General features: G+C 36.1%; 1 protein-coding gene across 1 annotated transcript; it reads left to right on the forward strand.

Annotated features, from left to right (window-relative positions):
• The first annotated feature begins 588 nt into the window (after nucleotides 1-588).
• CYB5A (cytochrome b5 type A) lies at nucleotides 589-17,622 on the forward strand. The gene is made up of 5 exons (XM_083359973.1): nucleotides 589-1,603; nucleotides 10,355-10,483; nucleotides 11,815-11,844; nucleotides 13,927-13,961; nucleotides 15,234-17,622. The coding sequence occupies exons 1-5, from the start codon at nucleotides 1,454-1,456 to the stop codon at nucleotides 15,310-15,312; spliced, it is 423 nt and encodes a 140-aa protein (XP_083216099.1). The 5' UTR covers nucleotides 589-1,453; the 3' UTR covers nucleotides 15,313-17,622.
• The last annotated feature ends 5,013 nt before the right edge of the window (nucleotides 17,623-22,635 follow it).

Below are 22,635 nucleotides of genomic sequence, written 5' to 3' on the forward strand. Positions count from 1 at the left end.
ATTCCTGAAAACCAAGTCTTTAATCTGAGAATTTGCTGCTTTAAAAAGTTGTATTTGAGAAGATATTAAGGCCCAAGTTATTATTGGTCTTTGTGTTGTGAAACACGGCATTTCAAAATTGCTGTTTACATGGCAGTAAAGTATCAGGAAAGTACAGGTGAATGATTGGTTTAAAGAAATTAAAGATTATCCATAGAGATTCTGACCATGGTGAGATATTTGTCATATAAATGTGTTGGAAAGTACCATGTTGTAAGCTGTCCAGAGTCACTTGTTAACGAAATGGGAGTCGTATAAATATAATAAGTAAATACAGAGATAACAGTATATTCTTTAGGTGTTTCTACTACTGGTGTTCAACTTAGACAACAAAGTTTCAATGATGTATGAGAAAGGCTCTACCAGTTTAGAGTAAAACCCCAAATTTACACCAACTTTGAACAGGCTAAATTATACCAACTAAAAATAATATAAAAGAATCATACACCTCAGTAAAAATTACTTTATCGGCGATAACCTTTTGTGGACAAGGCTACTTCTTGGAATGTCCTTTAATGCACCATAAATACCCATTGAACAGTTTTCCCTCTGTATTACATCAGGCGTGCAAAACATTTTGCAACAATAGAAAGAGCCTTGGTGGAGCAGTGGGCTAATGCCTCCTTAAGTAACACCAGCTGCCTGCAATTAGTGCAGGTTCGCATCCCACCAGGCTCAAGGTTGACTCAGCCTTCCATCCTTCCGAGGTAGGTAAAATGAGGACCCAGATTGTTGGGGGCAATTAAGCTGACTTTGTAATAATGCCGCTTAGGGGGTGTGTGAAAGCCCTAATAAGCAGGCATATACATAGAATGAAGGCTACTGCTAAGTTTGTAAGCCGCCCTGAGTCTTCGGAGAAGGGCGGGATATAAATGGAATTAAAATAAAATAAAAATAAAAAATAAAATAAATAATGCCATTCGATAACAAACAAACCGACAGTTGAAGCAATTTACCCGAGGGTACAATTTATAATTTGCACCATCATGTAACCGTTTTCTGTTATATGTCGGTCTACTCTGTCCCTTTTCACAGCTTTATCTCTATGTCATTGATTTTCTCCCCCGCCGCTCCCCTTCGTGCGTAAGAAAGCCGAGTTTCTTGGAATCCCGGAGCGTTGATTCAGAAAAAACCAACCCAGCAGCAGTCGGTCAACCAATCAGAAACCGACAAAGGCGATTTCCCCCCCCCCGCCCATCTCCGTTTCTTTCTCCCTTCCTCTCAAGCAGAGGGTGGCGCGTGCAGTTTTAAGGTTGCTCACGTAAAGACTTTAATCTGCGCTTGCGTGAGGTGAGAGGCTCATAGGTCACTCCGCAGTTCAGTTCCGCCGGTTTGCTTGCTGCTGCTGCTGCTGCTGTGCTTCGCCTAGAAAGTCTTGAGTTTGCATTGCAAAAGGGGACCGAACGAAGCGGCGATGACGAAGTCCAGCGGCGACAAGTCCGAGAAAGAGCCGTGGCGGGGTTGCTATTACAAGCTCGAGGAAATCCAGAAGCATAACCATAGCCAGAGTACTTGGATTATTATCAACCGTCGCGTATACGATCTCACGAAGTTTTTAGAAGAAGTGAGTATATAGAGCTGGAAAAATTAGGAGAGGGAGGATGATTGGGTCCGCTATTACGTGCTGCTAAAGTTGCAGGAAACAGTTTTAACATCGGAGCCGTTCAGGTTTGGGAGGTTTGCAGGATCCTGCGTGAAAAGTGTTCGCTAAGAGCTAGCGTGTTTTGCTTTGTGCCAAGGTTCAAATTGACACAACCTTGAACTTCAGTTGGGAAGTTAGGAAACTTACATCAGTCTAGTGGTGGCCGCTTTAAGTACATCCAGGTGCTTGCGTTGCAAAAAAATAAAATACGGCATTTTATAAACAATGGATTATATTTATTTGAAATTAACACCAAGACGTATTTGTGGAATAAAAAGTGATAATTGCAGAAAGAGCCAGTTTGATATAATTTAGAAAAACAAATTTGCTGAGGTGCTAGGATTCGCTATGATGAAATGAAATCCTTTGTTTGCTTCTATTAAGTAATGCACCTTTCACGTACCCGATATTCATAGATAAATGGTTCACTAATGTCTTTCTTGTAATGAAGAAAGATTAAGGACAAGTCATCATTTTCCAGTAACATTTGCATAGACAAGCATATGATCTCTAATGATTAGAGCAGAGAGATATTAGAAGATGGAGCTTGGGAAAATGATAATTGTGATTATGAATCCAAAATTCATAACAAGACTCAGACTGGACAAACATACCATTTATCCACATGTTCAAGAGTAGATATAGTCTCAAGCTATTTCATTCTGCTGAAATGTATGTGGATATCTGCAGGTATAATCTGTAAATATTTTGTTTTTGTTTATACTGCCTAAATTACCAGGTTAAACTATATATTTTGGGTAAGTACAGCAAATAAATATAGATCATGCCTCTTTTTTCCTGGTATGAACAATTGCATTGCTTAGATCTTGTTTGTATATCCTTTGATCTATCAAATTGCAACACAAATAGGAACATTTAAAATAAAGATTAATAATCCAGTGGCGTTATACATGTTGCTTACCTAATACTTAATATATAGAAATCTACACAATTGCTAACATATTTCAATCTAATCTTGGCCAAATAGGTTTCATAGTATAGAAAAGATTATCTTGAAACTTAATCTCATTTGCTTTTATTTTGGATTGGGTATATAACATAGGTCATAGGACATCAAATTTTTAATTCTTGTTGATAAGGTTTCTTAAAGTTTTGGAACTTTTCAGTAGTTAAGTGCATTATATCTATGAAATATATTTCTAAAAATGTATTGAATTCTCTGGAAATGTGAAATAATAGTTTTGATGCAAAAGCAGAAACATTTACTTCTAAAATAAATACAAATACCGGTAATTTTCCAAAAACAAGAATAATATACCGTAAGTATGTTTCCAGGTTAGGTTATCCAGTGATGAGAGATACAAAGTAAGCCTGTATTTTCATTCATGTAAATTGAACGATATTCTCAATTCTCTTATCTTCTGGGCTGGGGAATGATAATATTAGTAGGTATTGTGACAAGGTTAGTTTATGCTGCATACTTAACGGTGCCATTTCTCAGGGACTCTGTTCTGAGTTTGCCGAGTTAAACTGAAATTCTGTTTAGTTTATCTGGGCTGAGGAAAGAAGCATGGTTATGGTAGTTCTTATGGTATTTGGGGGCCAGCCAAATAAAATAGAATGTAGAAATGAATGCTGAGATGGATCAGTTTAATGGCAGTGTTAAGAAAGAATAGAATAATCTTGTTTCAAAGACTGCAGCTTTGACATCACGTATTGTAAATCCACAGGTGCATATATCAGTATGTATGGAATAATAAATAGCCAGCTTATTACAGGTAGTCCTCAACGACCACAATTGAGCCAAAAATGTATGTTGCTAAGCTAGTTTTGTTAAGTGAGTTTTGCCCCGTTTTACGATCTTTCCACAGTTAAGTGAATCATTGCAGTTGTTAAGTTAGTAACACGGTTATTAAGTCAGTCTGGCTCCCCCATTGACTTTGCTTGTCAGAAGTCACTGCAACTGTCAAAGATATGAACCAGTTGCCAAGCATCTGAATTTTCATCATGTGTGCATGGGAATGCTGCAACAGTCGTAAGTGTGAAAAATGGTCATAAGTCACATTTTTCAGTGCTGTTGTAACTTTGAAAAGTCACTAAATGAACTGTTGTAAGTTGAAGACTACCTGTATTCCAGAACTATGTTGTGGCTAATACTAATATACTGAACATCTTCCACACGAATCTTAGGTACAGTAGAATTTTCAGGGAACAGCATCTTTGGAAACTGTTGGCATTCCTCTTTATGTGCAGATTTTAGATGATATATAACTCAATCCATTAGATTTCTTTCTTTCTTTCTTTCTTTCTTTCTTTCTTTCTTTCTTTCTTTCTTTCTTTCTTTCTTTCTTTCTTTCTTTCTTTTTTGTTAGATGGTTGCCAAAGAGAAATATTTACCTTTGAAATCTCTGTTATTCCATATAAGATATGTAGGGAAAAGGTTGGGACAAACTGGGTGAATTTGAGGAAAAAGTATACAGGATACCATCTTACTGGCTTTTAGATCCTGTCATATAATAAAATAGAACATTTGGCCTTTCAAAAATGTCATGATCATGGACGATAAAAATGTAATTTAATTTTAATGCACAGTAACTAAGTAAAATTTATGTTAAATGCATTTAAATATGTTTAATCCCCAATATGTTTAGTCATTTGCTTTTTTTGTCATATTAAAATTCACAATGTTATAGTAATTTTGAAGAACTTTCAAGGTTGTATCCTCCTAGAGTACCTTTGGCTTATATTGTATAGATATATTAGCAGGTCTCTCAAGAAAACCCTTTTCTGCTTTAAATCCAGGATTACTGTTCTTGGTTATGAGTCTTGTTGTATCCTTCAGATTATATTTCAAAACATATTAACCTGAGAAGCAATATGAAATCCCTTACTGGATGCTCTGATTGGATTGAAGGCACACTTTAATCAACTATTTATTTGAAAACGTATTGCCATGAATCACTGTAAAGTTAGCAATATATAAATGCTATAAAGAAATCAACAGTTAATGATACATTAGTTCTAATCTACATTATTCCTTGATTTTTATTTAATATCTGAGCTCAGCTCAAAGTAACTTTGCAGTTTCTTTAATAACTTAAGCAATTAATTAGGACTATGTACATTTTGCAACTGAGAAAATGGTTTAAATCTAGGATGAGCAGAGCATGTCTCTGCAGTTTATTAAAGCCAGTCAATTTTTTTTCAGCATGAGGGTAAAAGCATTTCTTTTAAATCATTTCTAAAGAATGTACCACATTGCAAACCATGTGTTGAGGCTTGAATGCACAAGTGTTGTTGTTTTTTTGGCCAAAGGTTGCATTTGGTTCTTGAGTTAGTGGCTGCCTTCCAAAGTGAGGGTGGCCTGAGATAATGTAATCTTTAATTCAGCACAGTTGATTTGTTTATTTCCCATATACTTAAGTGTCCCCCCCATTCTGTACAGTTGATTTGTTTATTTCCCATATACTTAAGTGTTTTTCCCCATTCTCTCATGTTAAAAACTACAATTTAGTTTCCAAATCTTTTTGAACTGGCTGGAGTTTGCATTTGGGCGGTGGGGGTGGGATGGGGGACAGCTGCCAAAATGCAATCTTTGAATCTGGTGTCAGCTTATCTTCCCCCCCCCCCCCCCCCCGCCCCTGAACTTGGCTTCCTAATCTTCCAAGGCTGGGGGAACTTCCAAGGTCCTTTCCAAAGCTGTAGAGTTCTGGCAGTTCTACATATATTGATAATACCGTAGAAAAGGTTGGGTCAGATAGGGCCAGATAGATTCCAGAGTTCTTACTGCTTTTAACAACCATGAAATAGTTTTTTTTCATTACTACCAATCATTATACAACTCTCTAGTGTAGTATGGAATGAATGGGTAGCTCAAGTGTGTATTAATTTTGAGAATGTAATTTATCTTATGAAGAAAAATACTTTGCTATCTCTAGGTATATGGAGCGAGCGATTGTAGAAAATATTTTGAGTAAAGAAAATAATTGTATTTTTAATCTACGTGAGAATTTATATATATGGCTGTTTTTAATGACTTTTTTCCATGGAACATACAGTTATGCCATAGATCTTACTAGATGACTACTTTGCCTTACTGGGATCAGTACATTGGGAGTACAATTTGGGAAAGCTGATAAATAATTCATCCTAAAGGAGGACAAAATTCTAGTGTACACTTAATTATTTCCACTTGGGTTTTTAAATTTAGCCCCAGCGATTTCCATCTAAAACCTATTGAATGCCTAAGTTAATCCTACTAACTTTTGATATTTCTGCACATTCAGTATAACAGCACAGTACAGGTTTACCATTTACTTGTAGAGCAAAATATTACATAATTGAATTAATTTTAGATCCATTAACAAGTGGATTTTTTCTAAAAAAAATATCTCTGTATAAGAGGGATTTGCATATGGAGCAAATATGTCCTTAGTTTGTTTTCTCAGGCTTTTAGTAAAATAAAAGCCTGTGTTTATTAATGCAGTAGCTGCTACTAAACTATGTTAAACTATTGACTGTTTGACATTCATGACTATTGGTTCTGAAATGTTTAAGTAAACTTACGTAAACTAACTTGTTTTCTGGATTCAGTTGGTTAAGAGTAATCCTTAAAGTACTGGGTTGCTTTTTATCCTTAACTCTGTTGCTTCATTCTCTTGAGTGTTTCATTATCAGAACTGATTCAAGGGCAGAATTTGCCTCTCATATTTGCATGTCAGTCTTGTGTAACTTCTTTGGATGCCCTCCCTTAGCCTTTTTTGAGTGGGATGACCAGACATAATCTTTAATCTGTACATTTGCTTAGTCATTGTGTGTAAGCATTTTATGCTTTCTACACCTGAATATCTTGTTTGGGGGGGGGGGAATAACCTTTTGAAAATTCACATATAGTAATTACTGTTAACAACACAAATATTTTTTTTAGATTTTATAGAATGTTTTATTTTATCGAATTGATGAAGCTGCTCATCTCACCAAAAGGGACTCTGGGCAGCATACAACAAAACTAAATCAGTAAGTAAATGCATAAAAGTAGAGATTAATTATAAAAAGCATAAAAAAGCTATAAGAACAGAACAAAAACAAGGTATCTTATTATGGATTTGAGGTACTGTTAATTCTTTGACCGGAACAGTTTGAAAGTATCTACGTTGGAAGATTTTCTATACTTGAAAATTGGATTAGAGCAATATTCAGAACTGAATAGTTTTCCAGTAGGCAAAGATTGCACTTAATATTTGGAGAGAGCAATGCAGGTGGGATTTCATGAGAGACGAGAGGTTTTTAACTATGATATGTGCCTAAAGAAAGGTGTTATGCTGCAGTGTTTTTCACATTTATGAACCACCCATCTCCCTCAAAGAGTTCTCATTTGTTTCCCACCTTCGATTACCCAATTCTAGATTGACATTGATGAGATCTCACATGGCTTTGCTTGTGACAGCTATCCTCCAGATATGTCATAATATATCCTGCATTTTCCATCATTATGGCCATTGTTCATGCAGCCTCAGATTCATTGGAGCAGAAGGAAGTCTGTAATACAGGTAAACTATATATTCTAGGAGTTGTCCTCTACATGCCTCTTATGATCTGGAAAAAACAGTGTAACAGTAGTCATCACTAGGCAGGGACAGACCCATAAGAAATCTGGCCCCAGACCATGAAGGGCTTAAATTGCAGCCTGAAGCAGAGGTGCCCCCTAAAACTGTCCCCCATTGCATTTTGCACCAGCTGAAGCTTCCAAATACTCTTCAAGGGCAGCCCCATGTAGAGCACATCGTAGTAATCCAGTTGGGAAGTGACTTAAGGCAGGAGTGCTGTGATCAGAGCACAGTGGAAAGCTGTGCAAAGGCTTTAAGCAGGAGTCCAGGAGTCCACGTAATTCACAGGATCCATCTGGGACAGTGCAACTCCACCTATTACAAGAGAGGGAAGATCCTCAAAAGCAGTGGATCCTGAAACCCAGTCACACTGGATTTGCACAAGGGGATTCTTGCTCCATCCAGGCCCTTTGTGTACCAACAATGGCCTACATTTGTGCCCTTCTTTTGTAAAAGATGCCTGTTACGGGAAAAAATGCCTAGGATGCTTGACTGCAGAAGAACCCTTCTAGCCAGGGTCTTCTTTTGTGCACCAAGCTTCTTTTGCAGAAGGCCCGGGATAGAGCCCAAACAGAGATCCTGTCTGGTGATCAAACAGAAGCTTGGGTGAGGCACAAGAGAAATCCCTGCTGCACTGGCACAAGAAGCCTCTAGCTGGTACAGCAGTGTAAGGGGCAAGGCTGGACAGTGGAGGCAGCTGGTGGCAGGGGTGTGCGCAGCAGCCAAAAAAGCAGAGATGGGAAGGAGATAGGCAGGTGTGTGGAGGTCAAAAGGAAACAGTCTCTTACCTTACTCAGGCTCTGAACTGGGAGGGACCAGGCTGAGAATGACTTGGATCAGGGTGGGTCTAACAACCAGTGGGATTTGATTAATGACAGCAGTGAGGAGTGCTAGGATTTTTGGTCAGTTAGTGATGTGGGTACGTGTCATTGTCCTTTATGACTGTATTGTTTAGTTAAATTCCAATCTGAATTATTGTTAACTGAGGACTACCTGTAGGTGAAAATCCATGCTAGGAAATTGGCTGGTTTTTCCATAAATAAATGGGATTTTGTTCCAAGAGGCTTCTGTAATGCTAGTATAGAAATACAACAAGCAAGCTAGCTGATGAAATTAGACCATGCTATGGAATGTAGAGATTGTGTGTGTATTGGTTATAATTTTGAGCTTGCTTTCGCTCATTGGCTTAATTTCCTATTCTTCCCACAGTTTAATATACTTTTTTGCCTTGTTCTTTTTTGACTTTGCAGCTGGATTACTGTTTGTTAGGAATTGTTGTGCAGAGGTCTCCTTGTGCTACCAAGGAGTTGCACAGACAAGGAAGGGTACTGAGAGCAGTAAGAGCCACACAGTAACCACAAGAGTACACTGAGGTGTGAAAACAGAAAGTATTTTACTTTTTGAGGTGGTGTAAAAACAAAAATGCACGGTCAAAAATTAACAGTCCAGGTCATACACATTAGTAACAGTCCAAGGAGTATTCCAAATACAAAGTCTTCTTACCGGTCCAGAGGTCAATACACAGTTCAGGTTTATCACAGTAGTAAACCAACAGTACAGCAAAACAGTAATAGTAGAGAGAGCAGTGAATTCAGAGAGAAAGAAGCTATGTTCCTAGCTCCTTCTTATGGCCATGAGAACACTTACACACCCATTGGCCAATTAACATCTTAAAGTCACAACATCATAATTTATATATTTTCAACCCAACTATGTAGGCTATCACCATATGCCTAACACTGTTAGTTGTTGATAGCCCTGCTCTAAGAAACTCGTAACTCTTACGGTACATACAGCAACAACTCAAATATATTTGTTTTTATATAAAATAGGAACATAATTCCTACCCTGAGGTAATGGCTGCCTGTTTATACTGCAGAGCTGAGCCCAAACAGTTTTTTTTCTGTTGAGCTGTTTATGAACATGTAATTTTGATTTCCTCCCAGGAATTTTGTTATTAGCAAATGCATTTTTGATGAATGCTGGAAACAGACAGTGGATCATACTGTGTCAATTGCTTAAAAAGTTCTCTGTGAATATTTTAACTACATTTTATTTTATTTTATTATTTTATTTGCACTTTGAAGACTATCTGGAAAATACTGTTGATGCACAATGTAGCACCTGTTTGCTGGTACAGATCAGCTTGTGGATTCTGTGCTCTGGGTCCCACATGTTCGTATGCTTCCAAATACTCAACATAGTTCATTATGTTAGTTTTAACATTTATTCTCTACGTGGCTTTGTACTGAGATACTTGCAGAATGATCTTCAACTACAGTTTGGAGCCGTCTAAGTAATATATGCTAGGAAAATTTGTTAATGAGAAAATGCTAATTTACTTCTCTCTGAAGTAAAAGGGACCAGAAGCACACAGAAACTACTTTTCTGTTGCTTTGCCCCTGCTCTAGAATAACTTCACCCTGAAAATTTTATCAACTTCAACATTGCTAATTTCCTGCAAGTTATTAAAACAGAATCATTCAATAAAGCACTAGGAATATGAAGTATTGTGATTGATTTTATTTGCTTTGTAATTGCTTACATATTAACTGCAATCTGCTTATCTTCATTTTATCTGTGTATTTTGGAGGTTTTATTATGTTGCCTTATCTTGTTCTTGTAATTTTTATTTATTGGACTGCGGAGATTTTATTCTATTTTTTTATGAATGAATTGTAAACCACCAAGATTCTCCATAATTGCAGTGGACACAAATTGAATAAATAAATCTGGAGACTAAATAATGGCTTGGTTAAAAGGAGATTTAACTTTAATTATAGGAGTTATAATACTATGGTATTGGAACGATGAAAAAAGATCAAAGTTGATTAGTGAACAGGGAAAAATGAACTTTATTTTCAGATTGTACATTAAAAATATTAGAATGGTAAATTGTGCTCAAAATAGATGAGTTTGTGTAATGCAGGGTTGACAAACTGCCGGCCCGTGGGCCAGACACGTCATCCGGAAGCCGTGTGAAAAGGCTCCAATACGTTGTGTGATGTCATGTGACGTCGTGAGTTTGACATGTCTGGTGTAGTGCAAGTTACAGCAATGCTAAAGTATATACATTGAAGTCTCCATGCTTTCTTCTATTTAACAGCACCCTGGTGGTGAAGAAGTCCTGAGGGAACAAGCAGGCGGAGATGCAACAGAAAGTTTTGAAGATGTTGGACATTCTACAGATGCCAGGTCATTGTCAGAAACGTTTATTATAGGGGAGCTTCATCCAGTAAGTACAAAAAGCATGGATATTAATGTTCTTATACAGGTAGTCTTCGATTTACAGCAGTTCATTCAAATTTACAGCGGCACTGAAAAAAGCAACATGATCATTTTTCATATTTATGACTGTTGCAGCATCCCCATGATCACGTGATCAAAATTCAGACACTTTTGCACCTGACTCTTAGGCATGATAGTTGCAGTGCCCCGGGGTCAGGTGATCTCCATTTGCAACCTTCTGACAAACAACGTCAACAGGGAGGCCAGATTCACTTAACCAAAACCATGTTACTAACTTAACAATTGCAGGGAATCACTTAACGACTATGGCAAGAAAGAGTGTAAATTCACTTAAGAACTGTATCGCTTAGCGACAGTAATTTTGGGCTCAAATTATTGTAAGTCGAGTACTACCTGTAGTTTTCATATTTTAATAAGAGCTATTAAGTTAGAATTGTTGAAAACATTCCTCTGTAACCTAGATTCATCCAGATATTTTTGTACTACCCAGTCACTGTAGCCTCTTATCAGGAATTATAATTGTTCAAAGTATTTTTCAGGATGCAAAAACTGGCACAATTGTATAATGCATTTTATCTAAATTGCAATAATTGAAGTATTATATTTTACAATATATTTCTATATTGTACTTTTACATTCAAAATAATCTATGAAATATTATAAATTCAAATAACAGAGCAAACTGACACAGGAAGGAAAAAAGGGATATTATTAGTGAGCAATGTCTTCCTATTGGTAATGCAATGTTAGGTTTATTAATCCCTTGGTTCAATACTGTGGTCTATTAATTTATTTCAAAACTGCAGTTTCCCTTCCGATGAAAAATGTACATAAAATTATTAATTAGCATATGTAAAACATGTATATTTCGATTTCTCATTCTAAATTCTTTGTAAATGGGCCTTCCTGCCGATTAATGGTTCTCTCTGAAAAGGTACAGCTTTGATATATACACAGCCCTTGCCTGATTCTCTACAAGAATTAATTTTAACAGCCTCAATTAAAATGATATCTCAGCACTTTACCTTCCAATATAATATCTGTTCCTGCTGCTTTTGCCATTACAAAGGCAGTAGAAAATATTGCAAAACCTGTATTTCACTATGATTTTGTACATGTTAATTCTTTTAATACCATCTTGCATATCATTCGGTCATTGCTGTGATTCAAGCTGTGCTATATACTATGTTGAGTGTATGCTGTAAACACTTGTCTAATTTTTTTAAAGGAAAGATGATTTATCTCTTGAAAGGTTAACCAAGTGATTCATGAATGGATTAGATATATATTTCTAACAAAATGTTTTGTATCTTTCAGGATGATTGGGAAAAAGTTGAAAAACCGACGGTAAGCATTTCTTTTTCAAATTTCAAATCTTGTTTCATTATAACATTTTTAAATAAACACTAAGCATAACCATGGCTATGTTTTCTTACAGGAATCCCAGGTTTTGGGGAGGTTGACAGAACTTTACTGTTTATTTATCTCCATCCCAGTCAAATATTTTCTAATGCAGTGTCTATCTTTTGAGGGGTGGGGTGGGGCTAGAATGCACAAAGGTTTAAGCAGAAATATCCTATACATAAAGGAGGGCTGTTGACTATTCATTATACTGGAGGAATTATTCCCAAGAGTTTAGATGAAAATCAATAGTTGAACGTATATTCTTTAATAAATTCTACAGGATAGTTACTAGATTGTTAATCAGTGTGAGTGGTTTAACGTTATCTCAGTGAGTCAGCCGTGTATTACTTGATGATGTAGAATTAATTACAATTGGTCTATTAGGTAATAATTCTAGAGAACCTTGAGCAGAGCATCACCAAAGACTATACCACAAATCATTTATTCAGAAGAATTATGGATAGAGCCCTAAACTTTATGAATGTAAAATATTTTTTTTATTCCTGGTAACCACCTGGACTGGTCCCTGCAGTTTTCTTGCTGAGGTTTCTCACAAATGGCTTGCCATTGTTCTGTTTAAGGATGAGAGAAGGTAGTTGGCTTTGTGTTTAATTCAGAGTCTCCGGGTTTCTGTACTTCTCTAAAATTTGTAGAGATAATGTCAAAGCTATTTTCCCTTACATTATACCAGGTATATTATTAGAATAGGTAGCACGTTTCAGTAAAAATTAGTCAGAGCTAGGTGCTCTTTTGGAGTTAACAATATTGAGCAAAATGTAAAAAAAATATTGTGCATATTAAGGTGTATTTTACTGAATCCTTGTTGTTCGGGTAAGGTAACAATAGAACCTATCTCAGACAGAGTGCTTGGGCACATGTCAGAAAAGTGAGCTCTGAATTGGCAAAAAAATTTTGAGGAAAGATGTTAAATCCAAGTAACCAAAAATAATAGCGATAAAGAGAATAACAGGATTTTATTGGAAGTATTATCAAGTTAGCTTTTTAATAATATACAAAATACAAATTGTATAATCTGAATTAATTATATCAATAGCTGATTATAATATAAATCTAAAGGATAAGGGGAAAACAGCCTGAATATATATCATAGAACAGCTTGCTCAAAATTCTTCTACCCAGTCCCTCTGATCAAAAATACTAATACTAATATCTTGCAATCAGATATTGATTGATGTTGTATGATTTTCTTGGCTAATGGATTTGTATGAAGGTACATAATTCCTTATGCCTTAATAAAATTAATAACATACGCATCAGTTGAAAATTGAGATTTCAAACCAAAATATGTTAATATTGAGCAGGCTCAAACTGAATTAATGTACACATTCCTCAATTTTCAGCAGTAAAGTGGTCCATCACCAGTCAATACTGAATAAAGTCCAAAATGTTCATATATACAAAAAATCAATCAATTTTATTACCTACATTTTATGAGCAAAAGTGGGCGGTCATTTTGATTGTTTTGTTCCTTGTGAATGTTTAAACTTTGTAATAAAAGTTGGATAATTGATCTTTATTGGCAAACATTCCTTTGTAGTGCCTCTTTCAGCTTTTTCCATTTTGAAGGACAATGGTATGGACAAATGTTAATCATTTATCTTCTCTGCTTTCATATTGTAACCCAATAGTAACCAAATTGAATGCTTTGAGAATTGCGTGATCAATTTATAGGTGAAAATGTTTCAAATGGAACTCCTAAAAACACAGTGTAATTCATATACACTATATGAATATAGTGTATTCACTATATTAATTTGTTTGTGCAGAGTTTGGATCTCATGTCATACACAATAGAATTCAGTGAATCAGAATAAACTAACAAGGGAGCACCAATATTCAATGATACCTCAAAGTAGATAAGACAAGCTACAATAGTAAACCTGGGGTAATTTGAAGAAGCCCAGCAGAAAAACGATCTCAGTCATTGTATGAGCTATTTTTCTATTAAGAGCGAAAAACATAGAAACCATTTAAGGTCTGTAACTAAATGTCTTTGACTTTCAGGGCCCTTATATTACTACTGTTGACTCTAATGCCAGGTACGATTTTTATTCAATTTGCAATTTGATAGTACTGTGTTCTAATAGTTTTATAACCCAGCACGAGTTCTATTAAGAATAGATTGGGATAATAATTGGGTGGGCAGTTACGGTAGCAGTTACGGTAGCAGGAATTTGTTTTTAATAATTCATGTGTAAACATTGATCTTAATTTCTTAATTATGTAAGCAAGTTAGTTCCCATACCACATGGTTCATCTAGTATATCATATCATCTTCAGTTAAGATGTATCATCATACTCGAAAAGCTAGGAAGGATGGCTGGAATCCAGGGATGAATATTGATTATTCCTCCTGAAGTTTTCACGAATCCTTTGGAGTCTCCTATATATCTTGGGTTTGTTTTGAGAGGTATACAGTTGTGTGAGTCCAGAGGAATTTGTTGGGTTTGTTTCTTCCTGAACAGCTCAGATGGTTAAACAGAAGACATCTCTAAGTCGGGCTGCATCTAAGAATACTTTTGTGATTACTTTTAACTAAACCCTCCCCCCCCGAACTTTTATTATTTTGCATTTCATATAGTTCAACTCAGGAAGCTTGCCTTCTCTTGAGACACAAAGGCAGTCTTAATTATATTTACTCAATAATGGTTGTGTAAATACTTTTACTTCTAAGCAGATTGTCTTGCTGCTTGTCTAAGCATGTGGTAACAAGGTAATTTATTACTATGTTGAGAAAATCTGCTAAGCTTGTAAGCCGCCCTGAGTCTTCGGAGAAGGGCGGGATATAAATGTAATAAAAATAAAATAAAAATAAAATCGCTTTATTGAAAATACAGGGAGAGTCCTTGCTTAACTTTTGCAATTGGGCCTATAATTTGGGTTGCAAGTCATTGTAGTCATTGAGCAGGTCACTGTGTGACCTGTCTTGATATTATGACTCTTTTATGAGGGTTGTAAAGCTAGTCAACGTGGTCATTAACTGAACATGTGGTCATTAAATTAACCCAGTTAAGCAAATCCGGCATCTCCGATGGGTGTTTTCTTTGCCATGTTCTGCTGGAAAACAGGAAAAAGAAAAGTTGCGGATCATGGTCACATGATCATGGGATTATGTAGTCATAAAGTGAGCCGGTTGCCAAGCACCTGAAATGCAGGAAGTTGTAACTTTGAAGGTCACAAGTAACCTGTTGTAACTTAAAATCTTAAAATGGTCATTAAGCAACCAGTTGTTAAATGAGGACAACCTGTAAATGAATTTAGTAACTAGTGGGTATAGTATGAAAATAATGTGGTGTTGTTTTTTTTTCCAGTTCATGGACCAACTGGGTGATTCCAGCAATAGCAGCTATCATTGTGGCTCTTATGTATCGCTTCTACATGTCTGAGTAAACCCAGTATTAAAAAGTAATAATGGGACACTGTTTTTGGGCCAGGAAATGAAATGTATACCTAGGGGTGGCGCATCAGGACAGCATCTTAAAACTAAAAAGTGCATTTCTCTTTTTATCAGAAATTCAGAATTAAATTGTTTTAATGGCGTCCTACATAATGTTGCCTTTTTCTATTTTGTTTTCAGATGGCAATTTTTAAAAATTTCTTCATGTCTATTATTTAATCACATACTGCTACAGTGCTGCTCTTAAAATTAAGAACACTCATATAGTCTCCAGTTTCTTACTGTTTAAAATTAGTCTGATTCTTTTTAATGAATTCTTTAGGCTTCTTTTAGAAAAAAAAATAAGTGGATGGAAGTTTGTGTCGGTGCAAATGTTTCCATCTTTGCCATCGCTTAAATTTTGATATATTTTCTTCATTGTATATCTGTATCATTTTTAAAGAGTTTTCAGTATGAAAATGATAAACACTCAAAATAATTTCATTTTTGTTAATAAGGATATGGCTGTGGATCCAAATATTCCATTGTGTAAAATAAAATACTAATTATCCTTAAATGATTTGAGATAGGGAGGATCCATAATAGGCACAAAATTTTCAGTGGCCTTCATTGTTTTATAAGATCTATTGAACTCCCCCCCCCCAAAAAAAGGAAAATAATAATGACAGATAGAGGCTAACATAGGGAAGAATAATAGAGAGCAAATCTAGATCTAAATAACTTCATGTTAAAATGCTTATATATTGTGCTTTATGGTTCTTGGCTCTAATATGGATCATTGATTTAGTAAAATGTTGTACAGGTATAAAACAGCAGGATTCTGTCCCTCAGACTTTTGTGCAAGAAATAAAAAATTTTCTTGTGTCTGTATACAAAAAAATGTATCAATATTTCCATCTTATTTGTGTTGCCAGCAAGAAGTTTGGAAAGTCTGTTGTAAGTTGTAATCCCTGGGTATGGATTTCAGTTACCAGCTTAACTATACCATGTTATTAGAGTTCATATATTTTATGTAACCCATGATATATAAGATGTTCCTATAAGATTTGCTTGCCTTGCAGAATTCCGTACCTGAAAGCAAATACGTTATTTCCAGCACTTATGCTCTCTTGATGAAATACATATTGACATTTATCCTAGGCCTATTTCCCATTTGCTGCATGTTGATGGACTTTAGCCCACATCCCTGAATTACTTTTCCCAATGGCTTAATGTATGTGTTAAAGAGCATGGGAGATGATCTTGATTCTATCCTTCTATTAATGCAGCCTAGGATCGCATTGGCTGTTTTGGCAGCTACAACACACTGCTGGCTCATATTTAAGTGGCTGTCCACTAGCAGATATATAAACAGCATTACATTTGAAATAGTAATTTTTTAAAAATACAGAATTATTGAAAGTTAAAAATGAGTAAAAATTAATGCAAACTAAAATTGAGTAAGAAGGAAAAAAGGAATAAAAGAGAAAGCAAAAGTACAAAAAGAAAAGAAAAAAGTTAGAAGTGGGCTTCTGATCTTTGCAGTAATTATAAGTACAACTGTAAATTTCTTTCTGTAAAGTTGTATCATGACTCTTCTTTCTATAATCTGTCCTATTTCTCAAAACCATAGATCATAAGTTCATTTTTCCTTTAAATGCAAAAAGTCCATAAGGAGTTTCCAGTCAGCAATAAACATCTTTTCTCTAATCAAATAGATCAATTTGGCCATCTCAGCAAGTTCTATCATCTTCACCAACTAGTATCATAGGTTTGCCAGATCTTTCCATCTTCTACGTACAATAATCGTGCTGTAGTTATCATATATAAAAACAAACTTCCATGAAATTGTGTTTTAAAAAATAAAAATAGCCTTAAGCTATTTTAAAATGTAAAATATTAAAAATGACAGCAGGGAATTGCTTATTTCATTGTTCTGTATAGCTCAATAATTGATATTTTAATTGTCACTAGTAAATGTTCAAATGTATTTGAGTTTATAATTTGAATGAAAGTATCCATGAATATGTTATCTTGGACAACAGAAAGATATTTGGATTTTTTAAATTACCAGAATTGCAATTTGTAGGACTAAAAGTAAAACAACAGTGATGGAAGGGAAATGTTTTTCTGTAAAATTAGATTTAGATAATTGAACACTTTCCTTCTCTTAAAAGACTCAAATACTTGGTTTATTTTAAGATCTGATTATGCTATGAACTGACAACTTTTCAAGTATTGTAATATCATCATGTAATATGATTGCTCTTGCTACTTTCAGGTCACCTTTTCTTTCTGAAAATTAAAGGTGTTATTAATTCCAAGGATATGATTGTTAATGAGAGTCTGTTTATGACTGTGGCAGGTATAAATGTGATACTGTATAAAAATAAATACAATTCCTGAAGTTGAGAATACACATTGCCATAAGGTAAAGGTTCCCCCGCACATGCGTGCTAGTCGTTTCCAACTCTTGGGGCCGGTGCTCATCTCCGTTTCAAAGCCGAAGACCAGCGCTTGTCCGAGGACGTCTCTGTGGTCATGTGGCCGGCATGACTAGATGCCAAAGGCGCACGGGACGCTGTTACCTTCCCACCGTAGTGGTCCCTATTTTTCTACTTGCATTTTTACGTGCTTTCGAACTGCTAGGTTGGCAGAAGCTGGGACGAGTAACAGGCGCTCACTCTGTTACGCGGCACTCGGGATTCGACCCGCCAAAATGCCGACCTTCTGATTGGCAAGCTCAGCATCCTAACCCACTGAGCCACCGCGTCCCTCACATTGCCATACCCAAATACATTTTAATGTGTCAAATGTATTAATGGATAACCACAAATTGATGAAGTTTCATTTGCTACTTTTATTTTATAATTTCTGAAATAACTTGACAAAAAAGTTGAGTACATACAGTAGTGGGATAAAAACATTCCAAGCAGAAACAAAAGGAACCTCTATTTTGTCTACTTTGTGAACACATTTGAAGAGTGAATCATCTTGGAAAGGCAACAGCATTTTTGTTATAGTCACAATTAAGTTTCAGGTAAGTATTCAGCATTTGTTTCGCATGTATAGATAAATTATTTCTTGCCTAAGCTATAATATTACTTGGATGTATGCATGTTTTCACAGTTCATTACTTCCTTTTTTAAAAATACATTTGAAGAACTGGAATTTGGTTTTCTATTTAGATGTTCTGCATAATCTTGCACCAACATCTTTGGTGATCATTATTTCTAGATGGTTAGGCCTTGGATTTTTGGATGCTGTTTATTAACATGTTTCCAGAACTTAAGAATAAGATGATAATAGAACAGAGATGTGGCCCTTTAATTAATAGAGGTAGATTCTAGTTTGCATTCAGGCTAGAAAAGTACTGTGGAGCTCATCAAAATGGATACGTAATGTGCAACACTTTAAAGCCATATGAAGCTTGAAAGCATTTAATGATAAAAGAATATGCAATGTCAAAAGCAGAAAGTTCTTTTTTAATTAGATATTTTTAACAATATTTGCAAATACTGTATGCCTTGGCAATAATTGCAGAATAAGATTAATCATCCTCAATTGAAAAGAAACACAGCCTGATAATAGTGTCATAATAAGCAAAAGCGATTTTGCTTATTAAAAGAATACTATTAACTGAGAAACTGGTTTTAAAAAATCATAAGTGAGAAAGAAATTGCATTAACGATAGATTCATTTGTTGTTAAGAACATTTCTGTCCTACAAATGACTAGATCCTTGGGCATTTGATGAGGAAGAAAATTGAATATCACCAGCTCCTAACTGGTTAGTTTTGCTTGAATAAGATGCTGGCAGAACAATGCAGATCTAGGTAACCTGGTGCCATCCTCATATTTTGGAACAACTCCCATAATTCCTTGTCATTGGTCATGCTTGAGCAATTGGGACTGAAGAGAACTTGAGGCTAAAGCATTTGGAAAATATCAAATTGCCTAATTTTGCAAGACAAAACCATGTTAGTTCTAAATCTATAGTTTCTGTAGTGTAAACAAGCAAACATTTCAGCTGTTGTTGCCTACTTTTGTTGACCATACAATTGATGGTCTTGTATTAGATTAAACTCCACAGCTAAATACACTTGCCCTTCAAAATAGTAATTTCATAAGCTATTTGTTTCTACTAAAATCCTCTGCATCATAATCAAGAACACAGTATCAAAAGTTCAAGGTCAGAAAATTTACAGCCTGATCCAACTAATCAAGCTGAAATACCAGCTAAGCTAAGCACTTCAAAGAATACTTGTCAAAATTACAATTATACAATCAACGAGAAATTAATCATCATAATAGTAAAGTTGGAAGGGACCTTGGAGGTCATCTAGTCCAACCCCCTGCTCAGGCAGGAAACCTATACCATTTCAGACAAATGGCTGTCCAGTCTCCTCTTAAAAACTTAACAGTGTTGGAACATTCACAGCTTCTGGAGGCAGGTTGTTCCACTGGTTAATTGTTCTAACTGTCAGGAAGTTTCTCCTTAGTTCTAGGTTGCTTCTCTCCTTGATTAGTTTCCATCCGTTGCTTCTTGACCTGCATTCAGGCGCTTTGTAGATTAGCTTGACTCCCTCTTCTTTGTGGCAGCCCCTGAGATATTGGTACTAAATGAATTACCGTAAATGTGGGAGTTTCTCAGTAGTTGGTCCAAAACCAGCTGTCAGAATCTGAATTAAGATGACAAGTTGCAACAGTTTCAGAAACTTCCATTTTCAATCTAGAAAACCAAGGAATTTTTTATTCCCTTGGTACTGGCATGGCAGCTAGTCAGTCTCTAATGCCTTCCTTAGAGAATAAATTAGGAATTACTGTACCTAATACTGTACTGTATACTAGAAGTCCTCTAGAGTATGTGTTATTTTGAAAGCGTGTTGTGATTCATTTAATGACCGAAGTTAACAATGTCACTGAAAAAAGTGACTTAGGACCATTTTTCACACATATGACATTTGTACAATGCCCATTGCCACATGATCAAAATTTGGATGCTTGGCAACTGACGTGTTTATGACAGTTGCAGTGTCCTGGCGTCATAACGATCACCTTTTGCAACCTTCTAACAAAGTCAGTGGGGAAGCCAGAAGTAAGATTTACTTAACAACCACATGTGACTATCTTTAACAATTGCAGCGATTCATTTAAACTGTGGCAAGAAAGGTTGCAAAATGGAGCAAAAAAACTGTCTGGCTTAGCAACAGAAAATTTGGGTAGAAAGTTGAGGACTGTCCTGTCAAAAAAGTCAAGATGTTGTCCACAGCTGCATGACTGAAGCCACAACCCCTTTTTCCCATGCATTGCATGAATGGTGCATATTAAAAAGGGCATGGCTGCAATCATGTTATTGCAGACATCATCCTGACATTGCACAGACATACCATGGATCTTGGGACATATGTACAGGTGTCAAGGTAAAAATCACCTTTGTAGAGGGCGACGGACCATGCTTCAGAGAATGCATGTTACACTTGCAGGAAGGCAAGAAAAACACGACGCATAATCTTACTAAATACCTTTTACTTACAAAAATATAAAAACTAAATATATATTATACAGAGCTAGCTGGGCTACATCCTAACGTAACAGACAGTAACAGCAAAGTGAAGAAAAACAATACAGATAATAACTCTGGGAACTTCTTCTAGACATGCGCACTAAACAGACTGAAACCATAACATAGCTAGTCATATGGGATTCACTATGGTTACCAGATAAGTTATCACAACAGGTGCAGAGAACAGGGGAAATGTACAGTTAGAAATGAACTTTTCTGACGAACAAAAAAAAAACGTGCAGTGACATTCCCCTTCTTTCGTCAGCAAAGTGAAGACTCAAGTAAGGCACATCTTCTCACGCAGATACTCATGCTGGGCTGTAGGAAGTGGTTTGTTCAGCATGTCCGCAATTTGATCACGTGTAGGCACATACTGTAACGTCACAAAACCTTGTTTAACCAGTTGCCTTATGTTTTGATATCGGATGTCAATGTGTCTGGACCTTGAACCTGTAAAACGTGTTTCAGAAATATAAACCACAGATTCATTATCCTCCATTACTGTGATTGGTCGAATCGGATGTGTCCAGATATCTGTGACCAAAGCATCAAACCAGGTTAAAGAATTGCATGCATCAGACACACAAGCATACTCAGCTTCTGTAGAGGAACAAGAAACAAAATTCTGTTTACGCACATGCCAGTAAACAGGACATCCATTTAAAAACATCATGTAACCTGATGTACTTTTCCGTGACTTCTTATCACTCGCCCAATCTGAATCTGCAAAACAACATAACTCTGCATAGTCAGTATGTGTGGGTTCCAACAACAACTTCATGTCTTTGGTGTGTTTTAGATACCTCAATAACTTTTTAACACATGTCCAATGAAACTGTTTTGCCTTGCCTACGTGTCGTGATAAGAGATTAACACTAAGTGCAATGTCGGGTCTAGTCCAACTACTAATATATAGAAGCGACCCAATGACTGAGCGATATAGTGTTTGATCCTCGAACTCAGGACTTGGTTCATGTGCCAAAATGTGAAAGTCAGTTTGCATGGGTATACTCACAGGCTTAGCGTCCTCCATGTTACAGTGATGTAACAGTTGTTCAATCTTCTCTTCTTGTGTGAGACTAAACCCCTTCTGAGTTTTGGCAATTTGAACACCTAAATAAGTGTTAATACACCCTAAACACTTCAACGTGAAAAACTTTTGTAAAGCTTTAGCAAAAACCTCACTCATCTGCTTATTTGGACCAATATAAACAATGTCATCGACATAAACAAGAATTATCTCATACCTATTACCGGATCTTTTGGTAAACACGCATTCATTTGTTTCGGACTTAATAAAGCCCATTGAATTTAGTTTGTCAGAAAGACATAAGTACCACATTAAACCAGACTGTTTCAGACCATAAAGACTTTTGTGTAGAAACCAGGTATCCCCTTCTTGCTGTCTGAAACCTGGAGGACCTTTGACGTAGATGTCTTCATCAAGATCAGCGTGAAGATAAGCCGTTTCAACATCGAACTGAAAAACTTCCAGGCCAAGGATAGTTGCAGTGGCTAAAGCAATTTTCACACTTTCAGTCCGCACTGTGGGTGAGTATGTATTTGTATAGTCCTCAGGATAACGTTGAGCAAAACCCTGGGCTACGAGTCTGGCCTTGTACAACGACTCACCATTCGGCTTCTTTTTGATCCTGTAGACCCATCGAGTACCAATAACTTTCTTGTTTGCTGGAGGGCTCGCAGGCGTAAACACTTGAAGTTTCTTTAGACTGTCCATTTCAGCCTGCATTGCCTCAAACCATTTATCCTGT

Source organism: Vipera ursinii, assembly GCF_947247035.1.
Source record: "Vipera ursinii genome assembly, chromosome: 3".
Classification (NCBI taxonomy): Eukaryota; Metazoa; Chordata; class Lepidosauria; order Squamata; family Viperidae; genus Vipera; species Vipera ursinii.